The sequence below is a fragment of the Macadamia integrifolia genome, chromosome 4, assembly GCF_013358625.1.
Source record: "Macadamia integrifolia cultivar HAES 741 chromosome 4, SCU_Mint_v3, whole genome shotgun sequence".
NCBI classification, from domain to species: domain Eukaryota; kingdom Viridiplantae; phylum Streptophyta; class Magnoliopsida; order Proteales; family Proteaceae; genus Macadamia; species Macadamia integrifolia.
The window spans coordinates 24,891,976-24,919,796 of NC_056560.1; the positions used below are offsets into that span (position 1 = coordinate 24,891,976).

The following is a 27,821-nucleotide window of genomic DNA, read 5'->3' on the forward strand; positions in this document are numbered from 1 at the left end:
GGTTCTTCTCTCCATCGGAAAAATAGGGATGTTATGCTCATTACTAAACTTGTTGAAGAGATAAAATATAACCAAGGTATTACGTATAAGCATGTCAAGCATTTGTCTTCCTACACTCAATATTGGCCATGGTTTCTAGTGATACCTCTCCGTGGTCTTAGATTGCATGTCAACTTCTACCACATGCTATAAAATTTCAATGTATTATTTCAAATGGTCATTACGGTAATATTAGTAGGTGGAACAGAAAGTGATTTGTAGCCCTACGGCATAGCAGCATTGGATGAGGAAGCAGCACCAGAGGAAAGTGATCCAGAAATCATCATTGTAAGCCTCTCTAATGGGAATGTTGGGCGGTTCAAGGGAGTCATGGGATCAGACTTTGGAAAGATATTCCCAAAACACTTCAACCATATCGGAGTTAGAAAGGACCTTCGTGCGCAGAGTTTGCTAGCAATTTAACCTCAATTAGATCTATATTTCACAATTCTAAATAAATGGGAAGTGGATGCTCTGCCATGATCTGGAGAGCTGCTAAGCTCCTTTCTCACTCTCACTGGTTCTTATGCAAGCAAAGCTCAGTGTATCAACAATTTGTTGTCTGCATTCTCCTTTCATATGTGCAACACGGACCTGCTCAATGAGATCTGAGATGCAACATTTCACATCACAACCTAATGATTCTTAGTGGACCTTCACTGCAGATTCTTTGGAACTTACATCCTTTTTGTAGAACTGTAGCAAGGAATTTGATTTACCAGTTTTATTTAAATGGCAGGTTTCCATCTTTCACCATTTGCTAATATGCCAAATCACAGTTCTTATTTCATTACATAAATATCTTACCAGGTTTCAAATTATTTCATGACACATTTCCATTTTACCCGTGACAAGAAAAAAACGCATTCTTAACATTTTAGATGTTAATTCTAACTCTTTCATTATCTAGAAATCAATAATTGCAATTATACAAACTTCCACAGCAACATATTTCATTTATATACTTGATAAAACTTATTTTGCTTTTCTTTTCTTTTTTAGTTCTGACGTCAGAACAAGTCTAACATAGCTAATACATGAAGTCTTTAACTTTACCTCCATGTCTAGTGGTAAAAAGTAATAACTAATACATTTCAATTTTCAAAGATGAACCTCGTTTTAAGTAGGGGACAAGGAGAAAGGAAAAATATAAATAAGGAAACCAAAAAGAACTAAAAGAAGTGTAAAATGGTGACTCTGTATGACTTATTACAAGAAATGGTCAATCCAGTGCATGAACCAAGTGTCAGACAAAGAATATGAAGAGCCAGACATCAATTGAAGCATGGGTATAACCAACACAAAGTATGGTTATAAAAAATAAGTCATGTAATAGCAAAAACAAGAGATTCTGCAGAATAAAAAGTAAACATCTCACAGCAAGTGATACATGAAACATTCATATTGGGAAAACATTTACACTTACGCAGCTGCTTGTTGAGGTTCATTACCGTCTAAACCCCAATGCTGGTTACCATCCCAGTTTGTCATAGCTGATGTAGAATCATCACGATTAGTCTTTGAAGATGTGAATTGTCCTTTGTTCCTATGCATCCTTTAACAAGAAAGCAACTGTAACCATAAATACAAAGCCAGAACATTTTGATTTCAAATAATCACACGTTAAGACAACATCCACGAAGCTCGGTCATTCCACTGATGGAAAAAAAAAATATAAAAGAAAAGAAAATGTGGAGCTAAATTAAACTAAGGATTGTTAAGATGTAAAATAAGCGGCCTGTGGTCTGTACATGAATGTTGCACGGAATCAGTCATTGGAGTAAAGAGTCTGAAACATGGCCAGGAGTTTGACCTGGCAAGTTGGAAAAATATCAAGTTCAGAACAGGAACTCAACATTCATCACAACTACCATTTTTCATCAATTCCAGGAACTCAACAATCTTTCTAGTTTGCCTATAATGTCATTAATTAAAAATAGAAACATCCAAAGTTGTAGAATTTGAAATTAGTTGGATTTCTGGTGCATGTCTTTTGAACATCCATCTAACAACAATTGTTCAATGAACTCCAAGAAAATAAAAAAAAAGATATTCAAGTTTGTATGGTTTCAAGAACAATCAAGCTACAAAAAAACATTCACAATTTAAAATATTAGTTTGGCATGGTCTGCAAGATCTCTGCCATCTCTGAGATACTATGTCAACATGACCGTATTTCATAATCATTCATCCCATTGTTAAAATCCTATTCTAAATAGATCTTTGTCTGTATTTATTTCTCAATTTCCAGCAGTGTATTTTAATTGTAAATTATTCTTCAAAAACAAAATAATATACTAATTAACCATCTCCTGGACTAGATGACCTTTTCTGAAGGTATCCAGTAATTGTATCAAGTTCCTCAGACTGATCTGCAGCCAGTTCTTTATCAATAAAAAATTGAGTTGAATTCAAAAGACACTGTAAGCCAGAGTTGTGCAGAGATTTCGGGTAATGGTATAAGAGTATATTTAAGTTTAGAACTTATTTTAAAAAGAACAGTAATGTGTTTCAAGAAAATTCGCACAAGAGAAATTAAAGTTAAGGATATTTTGGTTAGGTCTGGTCAGGTTCCAAATGTTAAAGGCTAGAGAATAAAATTCAGACACCTAAATTACATTGAACTCAACATCCGGAATGCAATTTAAAGACCAAAGAAATTAATCTCAAGATTCGAGAACTCAAGAAACTTTAACTAAAGAGTCAACAGAGCCATATCCCCACCAACTGGGATCAATCACACTGGTCCACTACACTACTCCAAACTACTCTGATTCATTCTTTTCTTAACTCATCACATATATAGATGTCCTTTCTAACCATTAAACCCAATGTGCTCAGCCTTAGCCTTAACACCTCCAACTTCTACCACATCACTGCTTTCATGAAAATGGAAATTTGGAAATTTGAAAAAGAAGATGAAACAATAAACCCGCAAGAATCAGGCACCTAAAGGCCTTAGAGACAGCACCTTTCTAAATTATAGGATAGATAGGTACCGAAACCAATAACTCAAAGTAATCTTATAGCAATTTTATCCATCAACACCTATCCTGCACCAAATCTGATGCAGTTGCACATGCATAGCTGGCTGACATGACCAAGTCTAAAAACCCAGCCCGAGAAGAATCAAGTCCAAACCTAGATTTTGGTCCAATAAAGATATATAGGGTATTTTTATTTTAGATTTCATTTCTAAGGGGAAAAGATCCACATGCTGTTTGTGTGCGGATTCTTTCTGATGCTTTCTCACAGAAAATGTGGGCCCCAAACATGTATTTTTTTTTTAATATATTTTGAAAATGTGGGGTCCACATGGATTGATACCTTTTTCAGACCACTTACTGGTGGCAGTGTACAGTGCACTGAAGATGCCTCCCCCCACCCCCAACCTATGTGCTGAAGATGCCTCCGCGTGGCCTACCATTCGCCTATGCGCTGGTGCAGTGACTGCACAGGATGGCAGTGTTCTCTTGCCCATAAATAAATTAAGAAAGAAATCAAACTTCATTAGTCTACTTCTCTTGTTTACTTACATTTTTTTTTTCCCCTCTAAATAATGTCGTTGCTGTAATATTGTATAATGTCGTTGCTGTAATATCGTAATGATTTTGCTAGATATAGTTGCAAATTAGTGCATAAATTCAATCTGTATTGTAGTCGATGCAATGTTGTAAGCATAATTATATTATTGCTATACTAGATTTAATGGATACATCAAAAAAATACTAGGGCGCCTTGTCGCCTAAGCGCTAGGTGGCACTTCAACTCCTTGGGTCGGCTAGGCACCTTGACAACTGTGATTGTAACCTACCACAAAGGTAAAGGAGGGTAAAGGGGGAAACTTCTTTTAAAAGTGAAACTTAAAGGCTGAAGTTCTCACTCAGAATTCATACACCTTTAATGCAAGAGCATATTGGGATACTCAGTGTAGGGTCCAAATCTGTTCTTATGTTTGTGGGGAATAATTTTGTAAACAAGGGTATTTTATGCATTTTTCGTTTTATATTGTAAAGGGGAAATTAGTACGGTTATAGGATGTCTGGAGTCTTCTTTTAGTAATTGGGAAAAAAATATTATTAGAGAAGACAAGATTCCTTTTGGTTGTTATATTAGGCTGTAAAAGTTTTATTAATTTTGGTTATTTATTTAGAGTAAGAGTGATAAAAAGTTGTAATTAGAGTCAGTTTAGGAATGCCAAATATAAATATGTAATCACTCCCCAGAATTTGAATGCATTGCTTTTGGACTATAATACTGGCTTCTCTCTCTATTCTATCTATCGGGTAAGATCTCTGTCCTCCCTTCTTCCTCCCAATCGCACCTTATTCACTCCCTATTATATCTCTAACATGGCTGTCTTTCTTTCCTTCTTTGTACTGCACAACAGTTTCTTCTACGATTTCACATCTTCTAGTTGGTTCTTAGTACTAAATCTGAAACAGTGTCTGAAAATACTCTTATCAATCTGCCATAAAATCTGACCATCAGATCTGGATATTCTTTCTATTATTTCTGATCTTTAAATCTAGATTCAGATTAGCCATATCAACTATTAGATCAAATCTGGCTGTTATAGCTGGGATCAGATCTAGACCATATGTAGCCGTCAGAACAGGATCTCTTCCAGTCCATTAGTGGGCCCATTTCCCACAGGTCAATCAGGTCCATCAGATCTGATAGATCTGCATCAACCTGACAACCATATCTGTGGCTTTATATACACTTTAATTCTAATCTAAAAGTTCTCGATTCATCATTAGGAAACCTTCAGAAAACTTTAAGATTATCACATGTTTGAATATTTACAAAACTTCATTAGAAAAAACCAATCGTTAATCTAATTAGCCAAATAAGCTAATTTCACTGAACTGAAGCCCTAATTTGCAGATAGCTAGCTTTCTTACTGCAAACAAGACTAAGATTCTAAACAAAAAAAAAAAAAAGGATCCCATCATAGACACAAACATCCCACATAGTAGATACATGTTTTATTTATGGGGAAAAGAATGCTCCCTGGTCGTGCGGAACCTGCACCAGCGTGGGAGCTAATAAGGGGGGCACACATGGGCAAAAATAGTACCTTAAGAAGAGAACCAAAGAGAACAATGCACCCAAGCTTCCCTCCACAAGGTGTTTGGACGGATCAAACACCAAGTGTGACCTTGATCAGACACGAGGGAAGAGCATACCACGATATGCAGAAAAGACAAAGCTTTTCATTAATCAAAATTTATGTACAATGCTGGACCCCCTTACAAACTTATATAGAAAAGTCGAAAACAGACTAATAAGGTACCATAAATTGACTAGGAAACTGACTCAAAACAGGACAGGACTTATAGAAACCTAACCCTGCCTAACTAAAACACTAAATAAAAATTAAAATAAAGAAATAATGTTTCTGCCGTTTTTTCATTTTACGGGGATACAAAAACGGAATCTTCTGTTTGGTGTAGGTGGTTCGTTTTTTCATTTTAGTGAAACGAACTAGACAAAAGAAAAAAGGGAAAAACGGAACTGTTGGAACATGGTTAACCATGTTTCCTTAGCTGAGAAACGTTCCTTTGTTTCAAAGTAAAATGGTTATAACCTCGAGAAAATGTATTCATCATCTTTACATGCCTTACGAAAAAATGTATTCATCATATCTTGTTTTCTCATACTTGAATATTTCTGAGAACGAAGCACTTAAAATTCTGAAGGTGGTCACAGCTGAATAGCTATTGTCCTTGGGTGGATCTGAAGCCCTGAGATCATTGGCGCAGTTCATTTTGCAGCTGCATTTGGTCTTATTGCCTGTTTTTGAAACTTTTTCTGAACCAAGTTCACCAAACAACATTTTTTAGACAAAAAACAGCTTTCTAACACAGGAACGGAAAATTCAGGTTTTGACATGAAATGGCGTTTCTAGAAAAGAAGCATTACCAAATGCAGCCTTAACTAACTAACCCATATGCCTAGCCTTTTCCCATATTATAAGCCCACTAAGGTGGCCCGTTACAATGAAAACACATGGGATTAAAAGCCCAACACATACATAACAAACCAAAAGTTTATTTCTAATAAAATAATCCCACTTAAAAAAAAAGCAACCTAGTGCACGAGGCTCCCGCTAATGCAGGGTCTGGGAGGGGCAAGTGTACATAGCCTTACCCCCTGTTTCGCAGAAGAAAATAATCCCATTTAAGTGAAACCAAAATAATTCTGTAAATTCCGCTGGTAAATTTCAATAGTCATTTCATTTCGATTTCCTGCAAAACTGAAATATTTTTTGGTAATTTCAGTGACCACGGGGTGAGGGAAGGCGAGTGTCAGTATACGTCCATCTTAAACCTGTTATTTCTGATGTGCTTCAAAGGTTAATAGGGTTTCTTTTGTTGTTGATTCAAAGAATAAAATACAAAAATAGCCATCATGATGACAAATCACTGCACCTGGTAATCTTCCGACTTTCTGTATGGGAACCCAACAATTACTATACCTAACAACCCTTTCACAAATGCAACCAACAAAGGCCTTGAAAATATGCCTAACAGCAAAGCTAAACAAGAGAAATCTAGGGTAGGTGGAACGGAATTTCCCCAATCATGCTATAATGAAATCTCCACATGAAAAAGTGCAACAAATCCAAATACCACTGCAGTAACTTCTAGAATTCATTAACAACGAGATGGATCTAAGAAGACCAGAACTAGTTATTGGCTTGACAGAGAACTTGCTATAGAGATGCTGTGTGCAAAAGAGTGAGAAAAGGAGCAGGTGAATGAAGCACGTCAAGAAAGCACAACTCAGGAGTTCGACAAGCTATAGAAGTGCATTGGAACCTTCCTCCAATCCATCAGTTTCCAATTAGAAAGAGTTCCCCAGCATGAAACTCAAGAAAAGGAAGGTTGGCAACCCATGGATGAATAATAAAGGCACCAAGTGGAAGGCACAATATAAGGATCCAACAGGGAACATTAGTTAAACCTCGAAGCTTCTGCCACTTGATTATTCAGGAAATGGAAGTGGAATTCACCCCAAAATATCCCAGCTAACCAAAGTTACAAGAACCCTTAATTAGAAAGTCAATGAAAAATTCAAGGTATGGAAATTTAGCTCAATACTTTTTCACAATAAAAAGGAAGGGTGGAATACTGTTTTCTGTTGTATTGTTAACTCGAATGATGTCCAAAAACATTGAGTTGAACGATTTCCTTTGATTTCAACAATTACATCACATTTTCTTTGAGTTCCAGTTATAATATGAGGTATAAATTTGATTGGCCGTAAAACCGCAAATACACACTATATATATAACAACCTAACGTGTAGTATCAATTACGAAACATGTACCTACTACAAATTTTGGAAACCAAAACGACCGACTCTGGTATTCAACCAAATAAAAGTCTTATCACACAAATGCAGAATAACAAGTTAACAACACTGGAGAGACCACTTTCTGAAGTCAGCCAGTCAATCAATTGTGCCAAGTTAAACCTCATCAGTGCTTTGCTTTAATGGATCAAAATAACATAACTTAAGGGCTTACCCAATCAGTATATCCTCGTAAATGTTCATGAAATATTCAATATAATGCCTAAAGATTATTTCTGGTCCAAAATATTAAAGTCATGATATATTTAATCTCACTTCTTAAAAAATATTACAAAAATCCAAAGATGGAAACAAGTAAACTGTCTACTCCCCTTGAGATTACAAACAAGATATCATGCAGAAAAAGAGTGACGCAAAAATAACAGAAGTAATAAATTCCAAACAGCACATACCTAAGGGCTACCTCCTTACGAACAGTATAACGGATTTTCTTATCAAAATTTCGCTCTTTTCTCTTCTCTCGGAATCTGATCAATGAAGCCATTCTATGGGGAACGTTCAACCGCGGTGGGATTTCAGATAAGCCCTGGATGAATTTTTGAGTAAATACGGTGTAAAAGAGAAAATAACCCATAAAAGCAATGGCTTTGTCATATCAAGAAGTACACAAAATGATACCCTATTAGCAGTATTGTTACTATTATTTTGGTGGGGAGTCATTGGAAGAGTAGGAACACTGGGAGGAACTTCACGGCCCCCCAATAATAAAAGCACTGCTTGCACCTGAAAATCATTACCCAAAAAGATCAGCACTTACATCTTCAGATATAAAATCAAGGAGAAAAATGATCCAGACAAATAACTATATGATTATTTTAACTAGGAAGATGCATTATTAACATTTGAGAGCAGTTAACACTTAATGCATTCTGTTAAGTTTGTCTCGAATTCTTGACCCGTTTTGAAGATTGACCCGATCCGACATATTTTGGTGGCGACCCGATGGGTCGAACCGCTATTTGGAGTATATATATATAATGTACTGTTGCTTGTTGAGAGTCATTGTATTCAAGGGTTTTCACGAAGCTAGGGTTTCAGGGCGAGTTCTTCCTCGCCGCTGCTAGGGTGTAATCTGTCTTCTGCATAGTGAATCATCTTCTTCTTCGCCCGAGGACGTAGCACACCACCCTGGTGTGTGAACCTCGTTAAATCTCTGTGTCGTACAGATCTATTGTCTCTCTTTATTCGTGTTTCTTGGTGTTTGATCTAACACATTCTTACCTTAAATAATTGTTCCATGATGCATTGTAGTGAAATAGACCCTGTGATGTGATACAGTTGCACTTACCTGGTTAGACCAACAGGACTGGCTGTGGAAGCCAAGGGCCAAGAAGAACCGGTCCAGCCCAGGTTTTTGGTCCAACAAGGCCTGGTGATGTAGATGCACATTATGGAAGGAAATATGAGAGAAAGAAGGGTCCAGCCTTAGTCCACCTGAGTGGCTACGGTCCAGCCAAGAAGCCAGCCGAACCCCTACTTGGTCCACTTGAGTGGCTAAGTACAAATAAGGGCCAATTGGGCCCATCGGCTAGGGGAATAATTAGTAGTTGTTTTTAATTAATTAGTAGGCCATTGGGCCCATCGAGTTGAGTAAGTGGTATGTCGAGTCTAAATTGTCTTAGGGCTCTATTTGTTTTCCACATAAGTTTATTATTCCTAGTCCAATTTTGAATTCCTAGTTGTAGTAGGAGTGTCTAGTCCTATTGGGAAACTAGCTCCTAGTTGAAGTATGATTGTCTAGTCCTATTGGGAAACTAGCTCCTAGTAGTAGTTTAGTTGCTATTCTACCCTCTATAAATAGAAGAGCCTATGTACTCATAATTTCATATTTGAATAAAGAATAATTGCAGTCAATTGTTAGAACAGCCGGGATAGCTGTGGGTGAGAAGCCCGGGCCGAGACAGCCGCCCCTCCCCCACTTTTCCCTTTGTTTCTTCTTGTCTAAAGCTTTCTATTTTATCCTAAAGTTACTATTGTTGAAGTATATGACTGTTGTGATTCAGAAGTTCAGATCTGTCCAAGTTACAAACCATAATTGATTCTCTCTCATGAAGCTTGCGATTATTTCTACTAGGTCAGAAAATCAAGAAAGCTTGGAACTTCACAACCAGCAGTCAGAATCCTCTAAACTTTGGGGATTTTTGTACCCTCCCTAGAGACTATCTATGCCCAAGAGTGTAGCTCAATCGGACTCCTACGGACCTGGCCTCACCTCTCTCTCTCTCTCTCTCTCTCTCTCTCTCTCTCCAGCTCTATAGTAGGTCTTTCTCTCTCTTATCGAGGTTGGGTTTTGGGCTGGTTTTGCTCCTGCATTGGTACTGTATCATTGGGGGTTTATTTGATAGTCTTATTTCTTTGTTTCCTGCTCCTATTTGTATTGTTTGGGGTTATAAACTGCTGGGATAGTTTCTTGTAATCTACTCCTGCATTAAGTGGTATCAGGGCTACGGCTCAGACAAAAGAACCCCAACCCACCCTTCAAGGCTTCAAGATGTGATGAAAGCAATCCAAGCCTTGTCTAGGAGGTTGGATGGACATGACCAACAGTTAACTGACCTAAAAGAGAGTACTGCTGCCCACTCTAACACCGAACCAACTGTTGCCCAAACTAATGTTCAATCTGTTGTTAATTGCATTGATAATGTTCCCAGAAGAGTCACTATGCAACCTAGAAGGAATGTCCCAGCTTTGAATGATGATTATGACAATCAGCTTTATCAAGCTGACGATACGCACAAGGTCAAGTTAGAATTGAAAGAGTACAATGGGAGGCACGATCCCCTCTACTACCAGGACTGGGTAACTTCCTTTGATGACTACTTCCGGTGGTACCGTATGCCTGAAGAAAGGAAAGTCCAATTAGTTGTCACTAAGTTAACTGGTGGAGCTAAGGACTGGTGAAGGAATGAAGAGAATAGGCTGATCCGCAATCGTCAGATGCTTCACAATTGGGAAGACTTCAAATTTATCCTTAACGATAGATTCTTACCACCCACCTACCGACGTCGGTTCTACGACATGTTGAATACTCTGAGGCAAGGTACTATGACTGTAGGAGATTATATTGATCGTTTTAATGAACTACTTTCACGAACAGATGCCCATAAAGAAGATGAAGAACTGCTCATATCCCGTTTCAAACTGGGGTTAAGGTATGATATTCGTGAAAAGCTTGGTGTGATCGAGATACCCTCCTTAAGTACTTGTTTTGACAAATCACTAGAAGCATAGGATCTGATCAAAACAACCTCCAGAAGGTACATCCAACCAACTGACACAAAAAGCCTTATGTACCAACCAAACCCATTGGATTTCCTACCCGAGCTCCACAAGATACATAGGATAAGGGGAAGGCTCCAATGGGAAGGGAGAGTGGATCTATGACATGCTACAGTTGTGGAAAGATTGGACACACGACAAAATTCTGCCCTAAACGGGGACGATCCAACTATGTCATCAGTGCCATCAAATCCAATCTGGATTTACAAATCCACGAACCTCAGGATGATGATTGGACTATTAATGTTGCAGTTGAGGGAGAGGAGGATGAACTGGAAGATGAGCTTGCACCAGAGAATGATGATCCTCATGCTTATGTCAATATGGTTGCAAGAATCCTAGTGTCTGAAACTAAGGGTGAAGACTAGAGGAGGCACAATATCTTCTACACCTTAATGTCTAGTGGACCTCACAAAGCTCAAGTGATTGTGGACAGTGGAAGTTGTATGAATGTGGTATCTTAGGCCTTTGTCATTGACGAAAAGCTTAAGACTGAATCCCATCCACAGCCATACAAGGTATCTCTTCTAGACAACAACACCATGGTTGTAACTCAACGATGTTCAGTCCCATTGAAGGTCTCAGATTATGAAGAAAGTGTATGGTGTGATGTCATCCCCATGGTCCTCACTGATGTAATACTTGGAAGGCCTTGGTTATATGACAACAATGTGCTAGTGGGAGGTACTAAGAACCAATGCATCTTCGATCACAAAGGCAAACCATTTATTCTAAACCCACTCAATATACCTCAGGTAAAAGACAAGTTAAGGGCTGCCCAACTAAGGAGACAAAATGTCTTAAAGAATGTTGCTAAGACCTCTTCCAAAACAACCACTGAGCAAAAGAAGCAACTATGCAAAGAAAATTTCAGCAAGAAAAACACTGTGGACAACAAGCTATGCATGCTACCCCATAGAAAATTCCTAACCATTAGTGAAGAAACCGGCCTAATCATAGCTCTTGTTACCAAGGCTGTTGAACCAGTGATAGAGGTAAAACATCCCCCACACAAATCAAACAATTACTTGCTGATTTTTCAGATTTGGTGCCAAAGGAATTGCCTGATAAACTACCATCGATGAGGGATATTCAGCATGCCATTGACCTTGTGCCTGGGTCAATAATCCCTAATCTGCCCACTTACCGTCTCAGTCCTACAGAGTATGCCGAACTCAAGAGACAAGCGGATGATTTATTAAATAAAGGGTCCTTGGTTGAGAGCATGAGTCCATGTGCAGTACCAGCCCTATTGACACCAAAGAAAGATGGACCATGGCGTATGTGCATTGACAGCCAGGTCATTAACAAAATCGTGGTAAAGAACAGATTTCCTATTCCTCGTTTGGATGATATGCTTCACATGTTGACAGGAGCCTCCATCTTTTCAAAGATTGATCTACGGAGTGGCTATCATCAAATTCAAATCCGTCTAGGGGATGAATGGAAAACAACTTTTAAAACAAAAGAAGGCCTGTATGAGTGGAAGGTTATGCCTTTTGGCCTCACCAATGCACCTAGCACTTTCATGAGGGTGATGACAAATACTACGACCCTTCATCGGCAAATTTCTCGTAGTGTACTTTGATGACATACTAATATACAGCAAAGCACAAAATGAACACTTGGAGCATCTAAGACGTGTCATAAGAGTACTACGGGCAAAAAAGTTATACATCAACTTGAAGAAATGTTCCTTTATGCTGCCCAAGGTCATCTTCCTTGGTTTTATTATGTCTTCACAAGGCATATAAGCTGATCCGAAGAAGGTAATTGATTGGCCTATTCCAAAGACCTTGATCGAGGTTCGTAGCTTTCACGGTCTTGCTTCATTTTACCAACGATTCATCCGGAATTTCAGCGCTGTTTTAGCCCCAATTACAGAATGCACAAAAGGGGGAAAAGTCCCATTTCAATGGACTCCGGCAGCCACTAAAGCTTTCAACTTGATCAAACAAAAGACGACAGAAGCACCAGTGCTTAGACTACCCAATTTTGATTTTATGTTTGAAGTGGCTACTGATGCATCCCATGTTGGGATAGGAGGAGTGCTTATGCAAGAGGGCCATCCGATTGCCTTCTACAGTGAAAAGTTGAATGACACAAAAAGAAGGTATTCTACTTATGATTTAGAACTCTATGCCGTTGTTCAAATCCTCAAGCATTGGAGGCATTACTTAATTGGCAAAGAGTTCGTGCTCTATTCGGATCATGAAACACTCAAATACTTGCACTCACAAAAGACCATTAGTGATCGGCACGCTAAATGGATCTCATACTTGCAAGGATATGTATTTGCCCTCAATTACAGAGCTGGGAAGGATAATCAAGTGGCTGATACACTTAGTCGAAAGGTGATGATGATGAACACCTTCACAGTACAAAGTGCAGGAGTGGAACACATTAAAGAGGAGTATATTAGTGATGCTGATTTTTTAGAAGTATTCAACAACCAATAAGGAGGAGGACGGAATGACAAATTTGCTATTCATGATGGGTATCTTTTCAAAGGCACTCGCCTTGGCATCCCAAACACCTCTTTGAGACATCACTTGATTCGAGAGCTACATGGAGGAGGAATGGGTGGACACTTTGGCAAGGACAAAACATACTCCATGATGAAAGACTTATACTTTTGGACTCAACTCTTAAAAGATGTGCGACATATGATACAGAGATGCCGTACTTGTCAACTTGCCAAAGGAGAAAAGAAAAATACAGGATTGTACACACCGCTACCCGTTCCACATGCACATTGGCAAGACATAAGCATGGACTTTGTCCTAGGCTTACCACCTACACAGGAAAGGTATGATTCCATATTTGTGGTAGTAGATCGTTTCTCCAAGATGGCACACTTTATCCCGTGCAAGAAGACTCTTGATGCAAGTCATTTGGCCAAACTCTTTTTCAAAGAGATAGTGCGCATACATGGTCTACCACAGACAATTGTTTCAGATAGGGATATCAAGTTCATGAGCTACTTCTGGAAGACCCTATGGGCTATGGCTAAAAACAAATACTAAACTCAAGTTCTCCACTGCATTCCATCCTCAGACAGACGGACAGACCGAAGTGGTGAACAAAAGTCTTGGCAACTCACTTCGATGTCTAGTCCGAGACTATGAAAAGACAAGGCCATCTACACTGGACATTGCTGAATTTGCCTATAATAGTTCCGTCAACCGCACCACAGGTCGTACACCATTTGGACTGCAGCCTCAACGACCGGTTGACTTGGTACCTTTGCCACCTTAGGCCCGTATTAGTGTGGAAGCCAATGAGTTCCTTAGACACATCACAGAGGTACATGTTGATGTTCGTCGTCGCATCGCTATTAGCAATGACAGATACCAAGCAACTGCCAATCAACATCATCACTACGTGGAATTTCTGCCTGGTGATATGGTAATGGTTCGAATTCCACCTGAGAGGTTTCCTCTTGGTACAGTGCACAAGCACCATCCTCGGAACATGGGTCCCTACAAGGTCTTGAAGCGCATTAGCACTAATGCTTATATGCTAGAGCTACCTCCTACTCTTAAGATCAACAATGTCTTCAATGTAGCTGATCTGACTACATATTTGGGACACCATTCTGATGACGGTGACACTGAACACACTCTCAAACTTCCTCAATTTGCAAACCCTAAAGATGATGTCATCGAAGATGTTCTCGACAACAAGTTCACCACAGTTCGTGGGGGCAAAGGGTAGTACTCCGTCCTCATCAAATGGAAAAGTCGACCACGAGAGGATTGTACTTGAATCTATGCCGATGACTTTAAACGCTTTGACACGGACCTCTATGAGCACTACATGTCCCTTACCCATTCATCGGAGTTGAATGATTCTAAGAAAGGGAGAGCTGATGTAGATGCACATTATGGAAGGAAATATGAGAAGAAGAAGGGTCCAGCCTTAGTCCACCTGAGTGGCTACGGTCCAGCCAAGAAGCCAGCCGAACCCCTACTTGGTCCACCTGAGTGGCTAAGTACAAATAAGGGCCAATTGGGCCCATCGGCTAGGGGAATAATTAGTAGTTCTTTTTAATTAATTAGTGGGCCATTAGGCCCATCGAGTTGAGAAAGTGGTATGTCGAGTCCAAATTGTCTTAGGGCTCTATTTGTTTTCCGCATAGGTTTATTATTCCTAGTCCAATTTTGAATTCTTAGTTGTAGTAGGAGTGTCTAGTCCTATTGGGAAACTAGTTCCTACTTGAAGTAGGAGTGTCTAGTCCTATTGGGAAACTAGCTCCTAGTAGTAGTTTGATTGTTATTCTGTCCTCTATAAATAGAGGAGCCTATGTACTCATAATTTCATATTTGAATAAAGAATAATTGCAGTCAATTGTTAGAACAGTCGGGATAGCTGTGGGTGAGAAGCCCGGGTCGAGACAGCCGCTCCTCCCCCACTTTTTCCTTTGTTTATTCTTGCTTAAAGCTTTCTATTTTATCCCAAAGTTACTGTTGTTGAAGTATACGACTGTTGTGATTCAGAAGTTCAGATTTGTCCAAGTTACAAACCAGAATTGATTCTCTCTCCTGAAGCCTGCGATTATTTCTCCTAGGTCAGAAAATCAAGAAAGCTTATAACTTCACAACCAGCAGTCAGAATCCTCTCAACTTTGGAAGTTTTTGTACCCTCTCTAGGGACTATCTACGCCAAAGAGTACAGCTCAATCGGACTCCTATAGACCTGGCCGCACCTCTCTCTCTCCAACTCTATAGCAGGTCTTTCTCTCTCCTATCGGGTTGAGTTTTAGGTTGGTTTTGCTCCTGCATTGGTACTGCATCCTTGGGGGTCTATTTGATGGTCTTATTTTTTTGTTTCCTGCTTCTATTTGTATTGTTTGGGGTTATATACTGCTGGGGTAGTTTCTTGTAATCTACTCCTGCATTAGCTGGTAGTAGTTAGTTTTACATTATGACTTTTATTTGTCTTTGAGTAGGATACGTAAGAGGTAGAGAAGTAAGTTTTTGTTTGGAGTCTAAGTAGGAGTCAATTTCAGTTTTGGAGTCTAAGTAGGAGTCGTTTATTTTCCCTTTATATACTTGCATAACTCAATGTTTGATTTTTTAGAGTGAATTTAATTTTAGATTAGTGAATTTGTGCGTGGTGTGATCCCCTTCCCCCTTTTGTGTGATTTTCCCTCTTCTCCCTAGGCTACTCCATCACCCTGTCTATAACAATGATACAGAAAAGATGCATAAAGATGTTATATTAAGATTCTACAAGTCTTGGTTTAAATCCGAATTGGGTTCTGATTTTATGGGTTGTATTGTAAAGGGCTGAAATATAAAGCCCATGTAATTAGCCCAAGGAGGGTTACAAATTTTCTTTTAGGAGTTTTAATTGATGCAGTCTAGCTGGCTATTTAGTTAGTTTTATTCCTTTCTTAATTTTTCCAATGAGGGTCTCTTCAGTTAATTTTATAAATAAAGCTGTATCCCCACACAAATTTAGTGTAATTTTTGGTTTTATCAATGGTATCAGTGACCAGTTTAAGGTAGACATAATTTCTCTCCCTTTCTTTGTTCTATATCTCTTCCAATGCTGTTATTTAGTGTCAATTGCAGATTCAAGATCTGATTTCAGTGATCAGTCCGGAACTTGAATATGAGATTAAACCTAGATCCGTTTCCCCTTCTCTCTTTGCTTCTGGCCTCATTACTGCAGTCTATTTTGCTTTCATTAAACAACAAATCTAGAACCTACACAAAACAACAGTTTTAGAATCTATTGTATGGAAACCAAGATGGGTTCTAATCCCATGATTTCTACAATTCTGGAATTAGAGCTTTAATATATTGTATGGATTTCGAACGAAGATGATTATCAATGGCACAGGGCTATAGGACAAGCCTGGTCTATTCCAAACAATGGCCCATTTCTAACTGTAGTTTAAGAAGCCTCTAGAGTCTTGGGTAAAAGGAGCCACTCAGGAGCTATTATAAACACCTGTACGAAGTACCAATTAATCAATTCAATCAGAGTCCCAGACTACCAAGGCCAGAAATTAGCAGTTCAGAGTCTTAAGATGATAATTATTTGATCTGTAATTCACTTGGGAGATTCTATAATATATTTCAAAATTAATGTCAAAATACAGGGTTGCAAGAGAGTAGTAATACTGATTCTGGGCTACAGAGGCATTTGGGGAATTTGTTCCTTACTGGGACTCATTCCTCATCACATGATAAACTCACACGCGGCATATGGATCATGTAGGCCACAAACTAAAGTTTCAATTTGATTTGGACTTCATGAGAGCCTCATAACTCTCATACTCTGTCTTGCACCGACAGGAATCCATCTAAAACAACAGTCTCATCCAAACACAGCATTTATTAATTAAAACGCTCATCCATTTTAGAGAGAAAAGCTGTAACCGTAGAACTATCAATAATCAATAAAGTAATAATATATATAGCAGTGCTTATTTTCTTTGATAAATGGCAATGCTATATTTTTTGTCAATTACAAAATAAATATCATAAATTCTTAAAAGGCAGGTACAACCTAAGCATTAAAATGTCAAAAATCAACTTGAAAATGGCTATTGTTTGTATTCAAGTAACACCTACAATCTCTATATATATAACATGGATAAAGTCACTTAAGTTTATTATATAAGCAGATTGAGATTTGTGAATGTTTGCTTTTCTGTATGCATAACACTGCTTGTAGACAATAGTCCATTACAGGCCGCATGGGTTTATTCCATACACATGCAAATGGCATAACATGGACATCTGATAATTCAATACCTAGTCATTAATCCATGACCACCAGTGAAACTACAGCTTTTTGAAGATATGATACTAGGCAAAGTCACAGCGGCCCTATTACATCAACAAAAATCAGATGCACCACAACAGCAACGACTCTTGAAGTCACATAACAATAAACTCATGATACAATCCCCTGCTAATGGATGAATAGAGAGAGTACTCTACGTTAAACCGAATTGGATCCTTTTCACCATAAAGTATACATATACAATAACAGAAACTCGAAAAAGAGAAACTAATCACCTTTTCTGCAGAGACAGAATCAAAGACATATACTTCACCCTGGAAGGAGAGGGTGAGCTGGTTTCCGCAATGGCCACTGGACGGCATTGAACCATGTGGATCTGATGAATTGCCATGATCGGAAGGTACATCTCCTTCCATACCCTCACTACCACCACCATCTTCCTGATCATCATCCATCGCATTCCCATTGTTATGATGTCGCGCATGCTCGAGCTCTTGCATGTAATGCATGCGCATTGGCTGCGATTCTGCAACGTGAAGGGGTGGATCACCGCCGTGCACGTCGTCGATCTGTCCAGGAAGATGCATTACAGTTTGCATCTGATTTTCAGAGCTCAAAGACTGCTTCTTTCTCTTGAAATCGCTAACTGCTTCAACTTCACAAATAAAAAAGACCAATCACCCGAACAGCCGACCTGAAACAGAGTAATAAAGAGAATTTCAAAAAAAAAAAAAAAAGAAGAGAGAGAAACTAAAAAGAAATAACGAGCTTCTTCAATTTACCATTCAACTTCACGTTCTCAACTAAATTAATATCGAACTTCCTCCCGATCCATGTTCAAAGACCAATACCTGAACTCTAATACGAAAGTAGAAAAAATTAAGATAGGATTTAGGGTTTCGAAGACGGCCGGATGAGATTCCGAAGGCGAAATATTCCGACCGAACAAATCAGAATTTTGTTTCTCGATCTTCTTCCTCCACTAGATATGGATGATCACCAGTGATTAAACTCAATTGAGGTTTAATATTGATCAATAGATTGATTTGAATAGGGTTTTGATGATCTCCGTCAAAACTCCGACGGATAACAGAATCTCCGGTAACCGAAAAACGAACATCTTTCTAGGGTTTTAAAGACCTGACGACTGTGAAGAAAAATAGTCCTACGATTATTATTTTATGGGAAAGTTATCTGCAACCGGCGGAGGGTCCGCCAGCTCTTTCCCTCTTACTTTCAATACCAGGACTGTTTGGTTGGTTAGAAATTAAAAAAATAAAAATAAATAAAAGAATGGAAAGAATGAATAATTTTGAATAAAAAATAAAAATAAATATTCTCTTATGTTTGATTGCCAAAAGAAAACAACACAATAACAATTCAATCTTATCTAACTAAATGGGATCTTCTATTATACATCATAATGGGTAAAATAGAGTCGAGTTGGACAGGTTTTTTTAAAGTTTCAATTCAACCCTAGGTTTCCAAAACTTAACCTAGTCCCAACCCAATCTTGTCGGACTTATGCCAACCTAAATGATCACGATTGGGTCAGGTTTACCCAATTGACCAGACTGACTAACCTTGATTGACTTAATGAATGGAGCATATATCTACACCATGCATAATGTAACACATACACAAAATTCATACTATTATTCATTTTCTCCTTTGCTATAAAATCCTGCAAACCTCCTCATTTTATCTCTTTGCTTCTCTCCCGCATTGCCCTACTTTTCCTGTGCATCACCCACCCCTCTCGCATAGCCCCCCCCTCTGTTTCCCTCTCCCACATTGCTCGTGTTTCTTTCTCCTATTTAATCACAACCCCTTTCAGTTTTTTTTATCGCACACTATCTCACCCATTGCAGCCACACCCTTTCCACCCCATATCTTATCCCTTTCCCAATCTATCTTCCTACCTTTTCCTTCACAATCCCTCCCATGCGTAGATGCTATTGTTGCGACTCATAGCTAAGGCCAGGGAGAATCAAAGAAAATAAAGATATTGCTTTTGATCTCTCTCTCATACTCAATATGTGTGTTGGTTACTTGTGAATATTATTTTTTCTTGCTCTCCTAATGAGAAATAGTTACGACCTAAGAAAAAAAGCATCAAATCCGATGTAATTTTAAATCCAAAACATAGAATCATCCCTCCACTCATGGCCCATCCAAATGCTTTAAGTCATACAGAAATTGTACAATTTTCTTTTATTTTCTTTCATTCCAAACACAACCTCAAGAGTCAGAAACGCCTGCTGACATGGTCTTTTTTAATTTGTTAAAAGAAAAAGGAAAAAAAAATTGAACGGGCATACCCTACTCATGAGCCCTCAGTCATGAGACAATTTTTCTAATTAAAATAACACGACTCCACGCGGCATTGGGTACGCGCTCTGAGAAGGGTCTTACCGTCTTACTGTGGGCCTAGGTGCGGTTTTGAAGTGGGGTCCACGATAACGATATGCCGTGGCGCGGGTGGAGAGAGCATTTCCAAAATAAGAGGAAAGACAAGACACTTCCAAGTATGGAAAGAGAGGTGATAAGTCGACCATGAAACACTGATTAATTACGAAACTACTCTCCAGCAACGATTAGTTATAGGGTATCGTGCTGAGATCCACACCGATCCGGATCGGTCAATTTTATCCCTCTTTTAAAATAGGAACATAGATTTTTTTTTAACTCTACTCCGACACCAATATTCAGTCCATATCGGTCAGGTATCGATATTGGTCTTAGATACAATGAATCCAATACCAGTACTTAGAACCATGTTACTTATATTTTTACTTTGTCTCAATTATTCCTTTCTTACTTAATCAATGTCTGGAAGTACTCTTCCTCCCCGTCTCAATAACTCAAACACTCTAAAATTAAGGGCAAATCACTACATGAGGACCCACGTGGTAAAATATGAACAAGATTTGCAACATGTATTATGATACATGATTGATGTCTCTATTTTTCTCCAAATAGAGGAACTTGGTTTTTTTTTTTTTGATATACTAAAGACTTGGTTCATTTAATCTATCTAATTTTATGATTCAAGTATGAAAGTAAACGCCAATTACATACAGTCATATATAATCAATGTAATAGATGGATATCTATTTAAACATTCTCTTCGAACTTGAGATGGATGGCCAATCCTTTCCATGGTTTGGTATTAGTTTCCCAATTGAGACTAGTATGGGGTTATATTGATTTCATACCATTTTGGATCACCCTGAATCGATTTAAATCAGATGGATTTACTCTTATTTGTTAAAAAAAAAAAAAATACTTCTTTTACCTTTACATTGTATCAAAGGGTCGATATCAAATTGATAAAAAATAAGGATCGATCTTGGCCAATAAAATTTTGATCCAGGCAAATCGATATCAAATCGACAAAAAATCAGGATGGATCTTGACCAATAAAAATCTGATCCAGACAATTACACCGATCCGATGTACCAAAAGATCGATGTCAAATCAGGATCGATCTTCACCAATAAAAATCTGGTCCGGGCAATTACACTGATCCGATCCGATCCGATCCGATCCCAATATTACTATCTGAATTCTTTACAAATAGTGGAAAACCAAACCTGCTGAGTACTACTAACGATATAGCTGCTTAACCATTTGATAAACTGAAACAAAAAAAAATTTAATTTTTCAATCATCTAATTTTTTCATGATATATGCCTGATCATCTAATTGGATAAGGTATATGTCAAAAATTTATAATAAATTTTGAAATATAATTTTAATCGGTTTTTTATTTAAATTTTAAATCGTCATACAGATTTGGAGCTCTGTTGGGGGCATTAGAAACCTCCAAAGATATAAATAATGGGTTTCACAATAATTTAGAATATATCAACTACCCAGCTCCAGGTGACAAAATGAGGTATTTTAAAAATAAGCCTATTTCGCTTATATATGAATATTGGGTATTACAATGTATAAATTAGGGGTGAAGTAGGGTTGGGTTTTTTAAAATTCCAACATAACCTTAGGTCCTCAAAACTCAACCTAGGACTAATCCAACGTTGCTAGGTTTGTGTCTAGGTCCAACCCTACTGAGCTCATATTAACCCAACCCGGCCTTAATTGACCTTGATTGGGTTGGATTGGCCTTGATTTTTGCTTCAGTTGGGCTATTTTTATTTGACCTTATTTTTGTCATTTATCTCTTATGCATTTAAGAGAAAAAAAAAATCAATATATTAAATGATCAATACACATTAAAATTATGAAGTATAATCCAAAAATATATGTTCAGGGCACCTGACCATAAAACCAATGACTCAATGATAGGATGATAGCACTAAACTATATTATGTAAATCAGAGTTAAAATCAAGGCTGAATTGGGTTGAGTCGGGCTGGGCTTGGGTCTCAACCTTGACCATCATAACTCACCCTTAGGGTCAAAAATCTTAGCCCAAACCCTATTTGGATTCAGGACAAGCCAATGCGATTCGGGCCACAAAGTCAACTTACACCCCTACTATAAATTAATTGAATGCAAGATAAGAGCCATGGAAGTATCATCATTTACATTTAGCAGACACTATTGATTAATGTTAAAAAATAAATATATATATTAAGTTAAAAGTGACCATTATATATATATATATATATTGTTAATCCAAACCATAGTTAGTAAATTCGGATTCGGGAATTATTCGGAATAATTCAATTGATTAATTTAAGGATTCGGTCAAAAAAGCGGTCAAAAAAGCTTATTGGGTTTTGTTTTTTGTTTTTTTTTTTTAAATATTGTTTAAGTGGACCGAATAATTCGGTTCGATCCGAATTATTCGTGTTTTATATTCACTTTTGGAAAAATCGCGAATTTTACCGAATTTTATTTTAAATTCGGATTCGGTCAAAATTTTTGATTAAATTCAGAAAATTTTGGTTCGGCCGAATAATTCGCGAATTATTCTGCCGAATTGATAACACTGATCCAAACCCGCCATCAGGCCTGCAAGTCCAGGCTTGTGTTTCAAAAACCTAACCCTACTAATCTCTTTTTTTTTTTTTTTTTTTTTTTTTTTTTCAACCAAAAGAAAAACAAAACACCGAACATGATTGCGTTAATAATATATCATATCCGACTTATATATAGATTGTTTATTTGTTATAGCCTCCTTGACTATAGATTTGGCTTCCATATATACCAGTTGCACTCTTAATACCCATTATATCATGGAAAGGGAGGAGAGTTCTTCTGCACATACATGTTAGCTGTAAACATCTATTTCACTATTTCTTGTTGCCATTTAAAAAATGAAGAAAGGTATATATAGACGCAAAAGGGACATGTATTGGCACCCGATGCCAAAGGTGTCAATTTTAAACCCACGCTTATAAGTCCCGAAATCGGCCTGGCCCTTTTAATAGAAGTATTGGTATGAAGACTATCAAGATTATAAACGCTCATTCTTGATGCGAGTTGTACCCATTGGTCATCCGACCTATTTGAAATTCCTATTCTAACCCCAAGGTTCAAACCCCAAGTTTTTGCCATATCTTTGTTGGTTAGGGTTCAACTAATGAGGTGGCAATTTGATGTCCTAAAATTAATAGAACTGTTTTAAGGACATTTTGAACCCCGTCTAAGGCCATTTTGTTGATATTCTTTTGCAGCGCTACCATAGAAACCAATTTTAGGAATGACCTGTTTAAAACTCATTCAGAATTAAAAGGCCTAATAGCCTGTTTAGTTTGATTAAAGCCCAAGTTAGACGGACTAATTATAAATAATACCATGCCTATCTATGGGGGTGTAAAAATCTAGTATGAACCAATACAATCGACCAATAAAACCCGAATCGAATTAAATTGATCTTTATTGGATTAGTTTTGGACTGAGGTATGTTGAGATCGACTGAAAATTGATCCAAAACAAACTGACTAATAATCAAATCGAAACCAAACTGAATGAAACCAATAAAAAAATAAATGATTATGAGATTATAAATTGGTGAATTGATTATCCATTTTTTATAATATTAGTAAGAAATTTTTTTATTATAAGGGAAATTGTTACAAATCATTGAATATTTGGTTATGAATAAAGAAATTAATTTATAAATTGTAATAATGCTTCCATTGATTTCCTTGTTCGCTATACAAAACTAGTTGAATAGTTAAATGAATGATTGGATAATAGGGTTCATTTTATGATTTAAATATTAATTATCTTCTTAGTAATTTGTTATCCATTGGTTTCAATATTAGTTATCTTTCCCTTACAATGATAAATCATATTTAATCATGAATTTAAAATGTTTTTATCGTCAAATCTTATCACTATAAGTTATGAATATAAGATTTTATTATGGTTCAAGTCTAATAATAAATCGATCTAAACTAATATTAATCCGATATTAAAAAACCAAAATAAACCAAAACCAAATCAGACTAATCCAAAACCAAAATCAGACCGAACCAATCGATTGGCACCCATCACTCCTAGATCGAACCAATCCAACATAAACCTGATTAATTAAACGGACGATCCCGTGTTGAAATGAAATTGTGAAATTGATCAGACCCGACCGAATCCAGACCAACTGACACGTACGTACGGTGCAGCCGAACATGAGAAGATATTAGAGAATAGCCATGCATGCATAGGGTTTCACATGAGACCGACCAGAGAAAGTCATTTCCTGAATCATTAATTGCCAAATCAACTCAAGATTCTCTCAAATCTCAACAACACGTTCTCCTTTTTATGGGATTCCTTAAATTTAATTTTTCACTACATCGTAACTCATTTCCTCCATTGCTCCCTCTTGGTCTTCTCTTTCTTTCTTCTTATTGTAGATCCATTTTTTTAAACTCTCGAACTCGTTACAGTCATGATCACCGGCAAGGACATCTACGATGTACTAGCAGCGATTGTGCCACTCTACGTCGCAATGATCCTTGCCTACGGCTCAGTCAGGTGGTGGAAGATCTTTACGCCGGACCAATGCTCCGGAATCAACCGTTTCGTGGCCATTTTCGCGGTTCCTCTTCTTTCTTTCCACTTCATCTCTTCCAATAACCCTTATGACATGAACTACCGTTTCATAGCTGCTGATTCTCTCCAAAAAATTGTTATCCTTTTTGCTCTCTTCCTTTGGCAGATCTTCAGCAAGAATGGTAGTCTTGAGTGGATGATAACCTTATTTTCTCTCTCTACCCTTCCCAACACTCTAGTTATGGGAATCCCTCTCCTTAAAGCAATGTATGGTGATTTCTCAGGATCCCTAATGGTCCAAATTGTGGTATTACAAAGTGTGATATGGTATACCCTAATGCTCATAATGTTTGAATATAGAGGAGCAAAGCTTCTCATCTCAGAACAGTTCCCTGAAACTGCTGGTTCCATTACTTCGTTTCGAGTTGAATCTGATGTTGTCTCTCTTAATGGTCGTGAGCCTTTACAGACAGATGCAGAGATCGGCACTGATGGAAAACTCCATGTTCTAGTCCGGAAATCGACGTCGTCGAAGTCGGTGGTATCTTCTTATAGCAAGCCTTATGGATTGAATTCTATGACTTCCATGACTCCTAGAGCATCAAACTTAACTGGTGTTGAGATTTACTCAGTTCAATCTTCCCGGGAGCCGACGCCAAGAGCTTCAAGCTTTAACCAGACTGATTTCTATGCTATGTTTTCAAGTAAGATGCCAAGTCCTAAGCATAGTTACACAAATAGTTTTCAAGGTGGGGTTGGTGGTGGTGGAGATGTTTATTCATTGCAGTCATCAATAGGAGCAACACCAAGGACTTCTAATTTTGAGGAAGATATGATGAGGTATGGAAAGAAGAGAGGAGGGAGGAGCATGAGTGGTGAGCTCTTCAATTCTGGGTTGTATTCTTACCCACCTCCAAACCCAATGTTTTCAGGATCAACTAGTGGTGGGGGGCCTAAGAAGAAGGATGGTAGTGGTGGTGGTGGTGGTTCAATACCCAATAAGGAGCTTCACATGTTTGTTTGGAGCTCAAGTGCATCTCCTGTTTCTGAAGGAAATCTTAGACAAGCAGTTAACAGAGCTGCTTCTACTGATTTTGGACTAGTTGATTCTTCCAAGGGTGTTCTTCAACAAGAAATAGCTGCATCAAGAGGTATTCTCTCAATTTTATGTTCTTTTTTTTTTTTAATAAACGAATCGATGCCATATGGGGTTGAATCTCAGTAGATCGTAACAGCAATACCACTCCATCACTTACAATATTTAAAACCAATATTTCATCATTTTTCACTTCATGAATGAACATTTTCTTACAAATCATCTTTCTTTCTTTTTTTTTTTTTTTTTTTGAAACTTTGTATCTTGTAGGCATGCATGATTTTAGTGAACAAGCTAGTCCAGTTGGAAAAATGGGTGGAGATAAGGAGGTTGAAATAGAAGATGGGTCCAAGCATCCAGTAAATGGTTCTCCTTACTTGAGCCAGAAGAAGGTAGAGGTGGGAAAAGATGGGGAGAAGAAGATGGGAGGAGGCCAAATGCCACCTGCAAGTGTCATGACAAGACTCATACTAATCATGGTTTGGAGGAAGCTCATAAGAAATCCAAACACTTATTCAAGCCTTATTGGTTTGATTTGGTCTCTCATATCTTTTAGGTATACTTGAAATTTCTTAGAATCCCTCAAATTCTTAAAATATATTTTGATCTTTTGGATATATATACTATAAATTTCTTAGAATCTCTCAAAAATCTTAAAATATATTTTTTCTGAGATTTAATAGATTGATTTGGGATTAATAATACTTAATTGGCAGATGGAATATTGAAATGCCTTCTATTGTGAGTGGGTCTATAGCAATACTATCCAATGCAGGCTTGGGAATGGCCATGTTCAGTTTAGGTAATCCTCTATTATCTCATTATTAATTGTAGATTTTTTTTATATTAATCACTCACATAAATTGTTTGGTTCGAGTATTTAAAACAGGTTTGTTCATGGCTCTACAACCAAAAATCATAGCTTGTGGTAAATCAGTGGCTACATTTGCCATGGCCGTAAGGTTCTTAACCGGGCCGGCGGTCATTGCAGCAACATCGATCACAATTGGTCTCCGCGGGGTTCTTCTTCATGTTGCAATTGTTCAGGTTTTAAATTGAACCCTGAACCCTAAATCCTATAACCTATGAAATCATCATTTGATAATCTGTGGATTTATGCTCTAATCAAGATTTCATTTCATGGTTTCAGGCAGCTCTTCCACAAGGAATAGTACCATTTGTATTTGCGAAGGAATACAATGTCCACCCAGATATACTTAGCACTGCGTGAGTGATTAATTGCTAAAGTACTTAAACCACATTGGTCAATTTTTTGCTGACTCATGGGTGAACCATTCCATCTAACCTCCCCACATAGGATCACACCTCTCATGGGGTACCAAATCATGAATCAATGGTGCATTAAATGCTCTGACTTGTGGTCTAGATATCCTTTGGGTAGTGGAATCTCAAAGGGTATCCGCTACCCACGTGGGCGAACAAGTCCATCGAACCTCCCCACATAAGATTTCACATTTTATGGGGTATCAAATCACGAGTTAATGGTGCATTAAATGCTATGACCTGTGGTCTGGTTACCCTTTGGGTAGTGAATCCCATGTGAAAAGGGTAACTCCCCTTTCCACGTGGGGAGTTAATGCGGACTCGTTAGATGGATTGTCAACCCATGATATCATTGGTTCAGTGAATTGGTCTAGTCTGGTCCGGTCCGATCAAAGTATATATGGTGAGATTTCTTTTCTTTCATTTTTTTTTTTTTTTTGTGGTTTCTAAAATGTTTCCTTCATTTTGCAGGGTAATTTTTGGAATGCTGGTTGCACTACCAGTCACAATAATCTACTATGTTCTTCTAGGGGTCTAAAGCAAGTAAATGGGAGGAGAAAACACAAGAAGGCATAGTGAGACATCTTACCACACTATGTCCAGATACTATCCAACCAAAGCTGATGAGGAGGTGGATGGGAGAAGAAATGGTTTCTAAAATACTCCATTGGATTCAGTGTACAAGTTAGGGTTTATGTGATCCGGTTGAGCATGTGACCACTGGGTCTCGAAAATGATAAATAGATTATATTTATTGTTTTTTATAATTTCAAGTTATTTAATTGTCTTACAAGATAGATAGATAGGTTGGATAGAGAAGAGTGTAGCTTTCTAATTAGTTCTTCTTTCATTACCATTGACTTTTCACAATTCTCTTAACCTTTTCCATGTGAATGTTTCGTGATGTGAAAATTGAAAGGTATTATTGTATGTATTGTTTGTTCCTAGCTATAAGCTAGGTGCAAAATGCATTGAATGGGGTACCTAAGTGTCTATAATATAATAC

General features: G+C 37.7%; 2 protein-coding genes across 2 annotated transcripts in view; one reads left to right on the forward strand and one right to left on the reverse strand.

Annotated features, from left to right (window-relative positions):
• Nucleotides 1-18,632, reverse strand: part of LOC122076651 (GATA transcription factor 24-like) — a 22,089-nt gene extending 3,457 nt beyond the window's left edge. Inside the window, exons 1-5 of the mRNA XM_042642063.1 lie at nt 18,246-18,632; nt 17,739-18,157; nt 8,041-8,145; nt 7,815-7,948; nt 1,466-1,594 (exon numbers count right to left, since the gene is read on the reverse strand). Of these exons, the coding sequence (XP_042497997.1) occupies nt 1,466-1,594; nt 7,815-7,948; nt 8,041-8,145; nt 17,739-18,062 (692 nt within the window). The 5' untranslated portion in view covers nt 18,063-18,157; nt 18,246-18,632. The remainder of the gene's footprint in view (nt 1-1,465; nt 1,595-7,814; nt 7,949-8,040; nt 8,146-17,738; nt 18,158-18,245) is intronic.
• Nucleotides 18,633-24,269: 5,637 nt separating this feature from the next.
• Nucleotides 24,270-27,766, forward strand: LOC122076926 (auxin efflux carrier component 2). Its single transcript, XM_042642583.1, has 6 exons — nt 24,270-25,586; nt 25,802-26,087; nt 26,248-26,333; nt 26,421-26,578; nt 26,682-26,758; nt 27,287-27,766. Exons 1-6 carry the CDS (start codon nt 24,332-24,334, stop codon nt 27,351-27,353), a joined length of 1,929 nt encoding a protein of 642 aa, XP_042498517.1. The 5' UTR covers nt 24,270-24,331; the 3' UTR covers nt 27,354-27,766.
• Nucleotides 27,767-27,821: the final 55 nt, after the last annotated feature.

Bases quoted from the DNA above. Each gene is read 5' to 3' on its own strand.
- LOC122076926 (XM_042642583.1), top strand. From the start codon at position 24,332: ATGATCACCGGCAAGGACATCTACGATGTACTAGCAGCGATTGTGCCA. The intron at 26,579-26,681 runs GTTTTAAATTGA...TCATGGTTTCAG, and splicing joins TTCATGTTGCAATTGTTCAG to GCAGCTCTTCCACAAGGAAT. The intron at 26,759-27,286 runs GTGAGTGATTAA...TTCATTTTGCAG, and splicing joins CCAGATATACTTAGCACTGC to GGTAATTTTTGGAATGCTGG.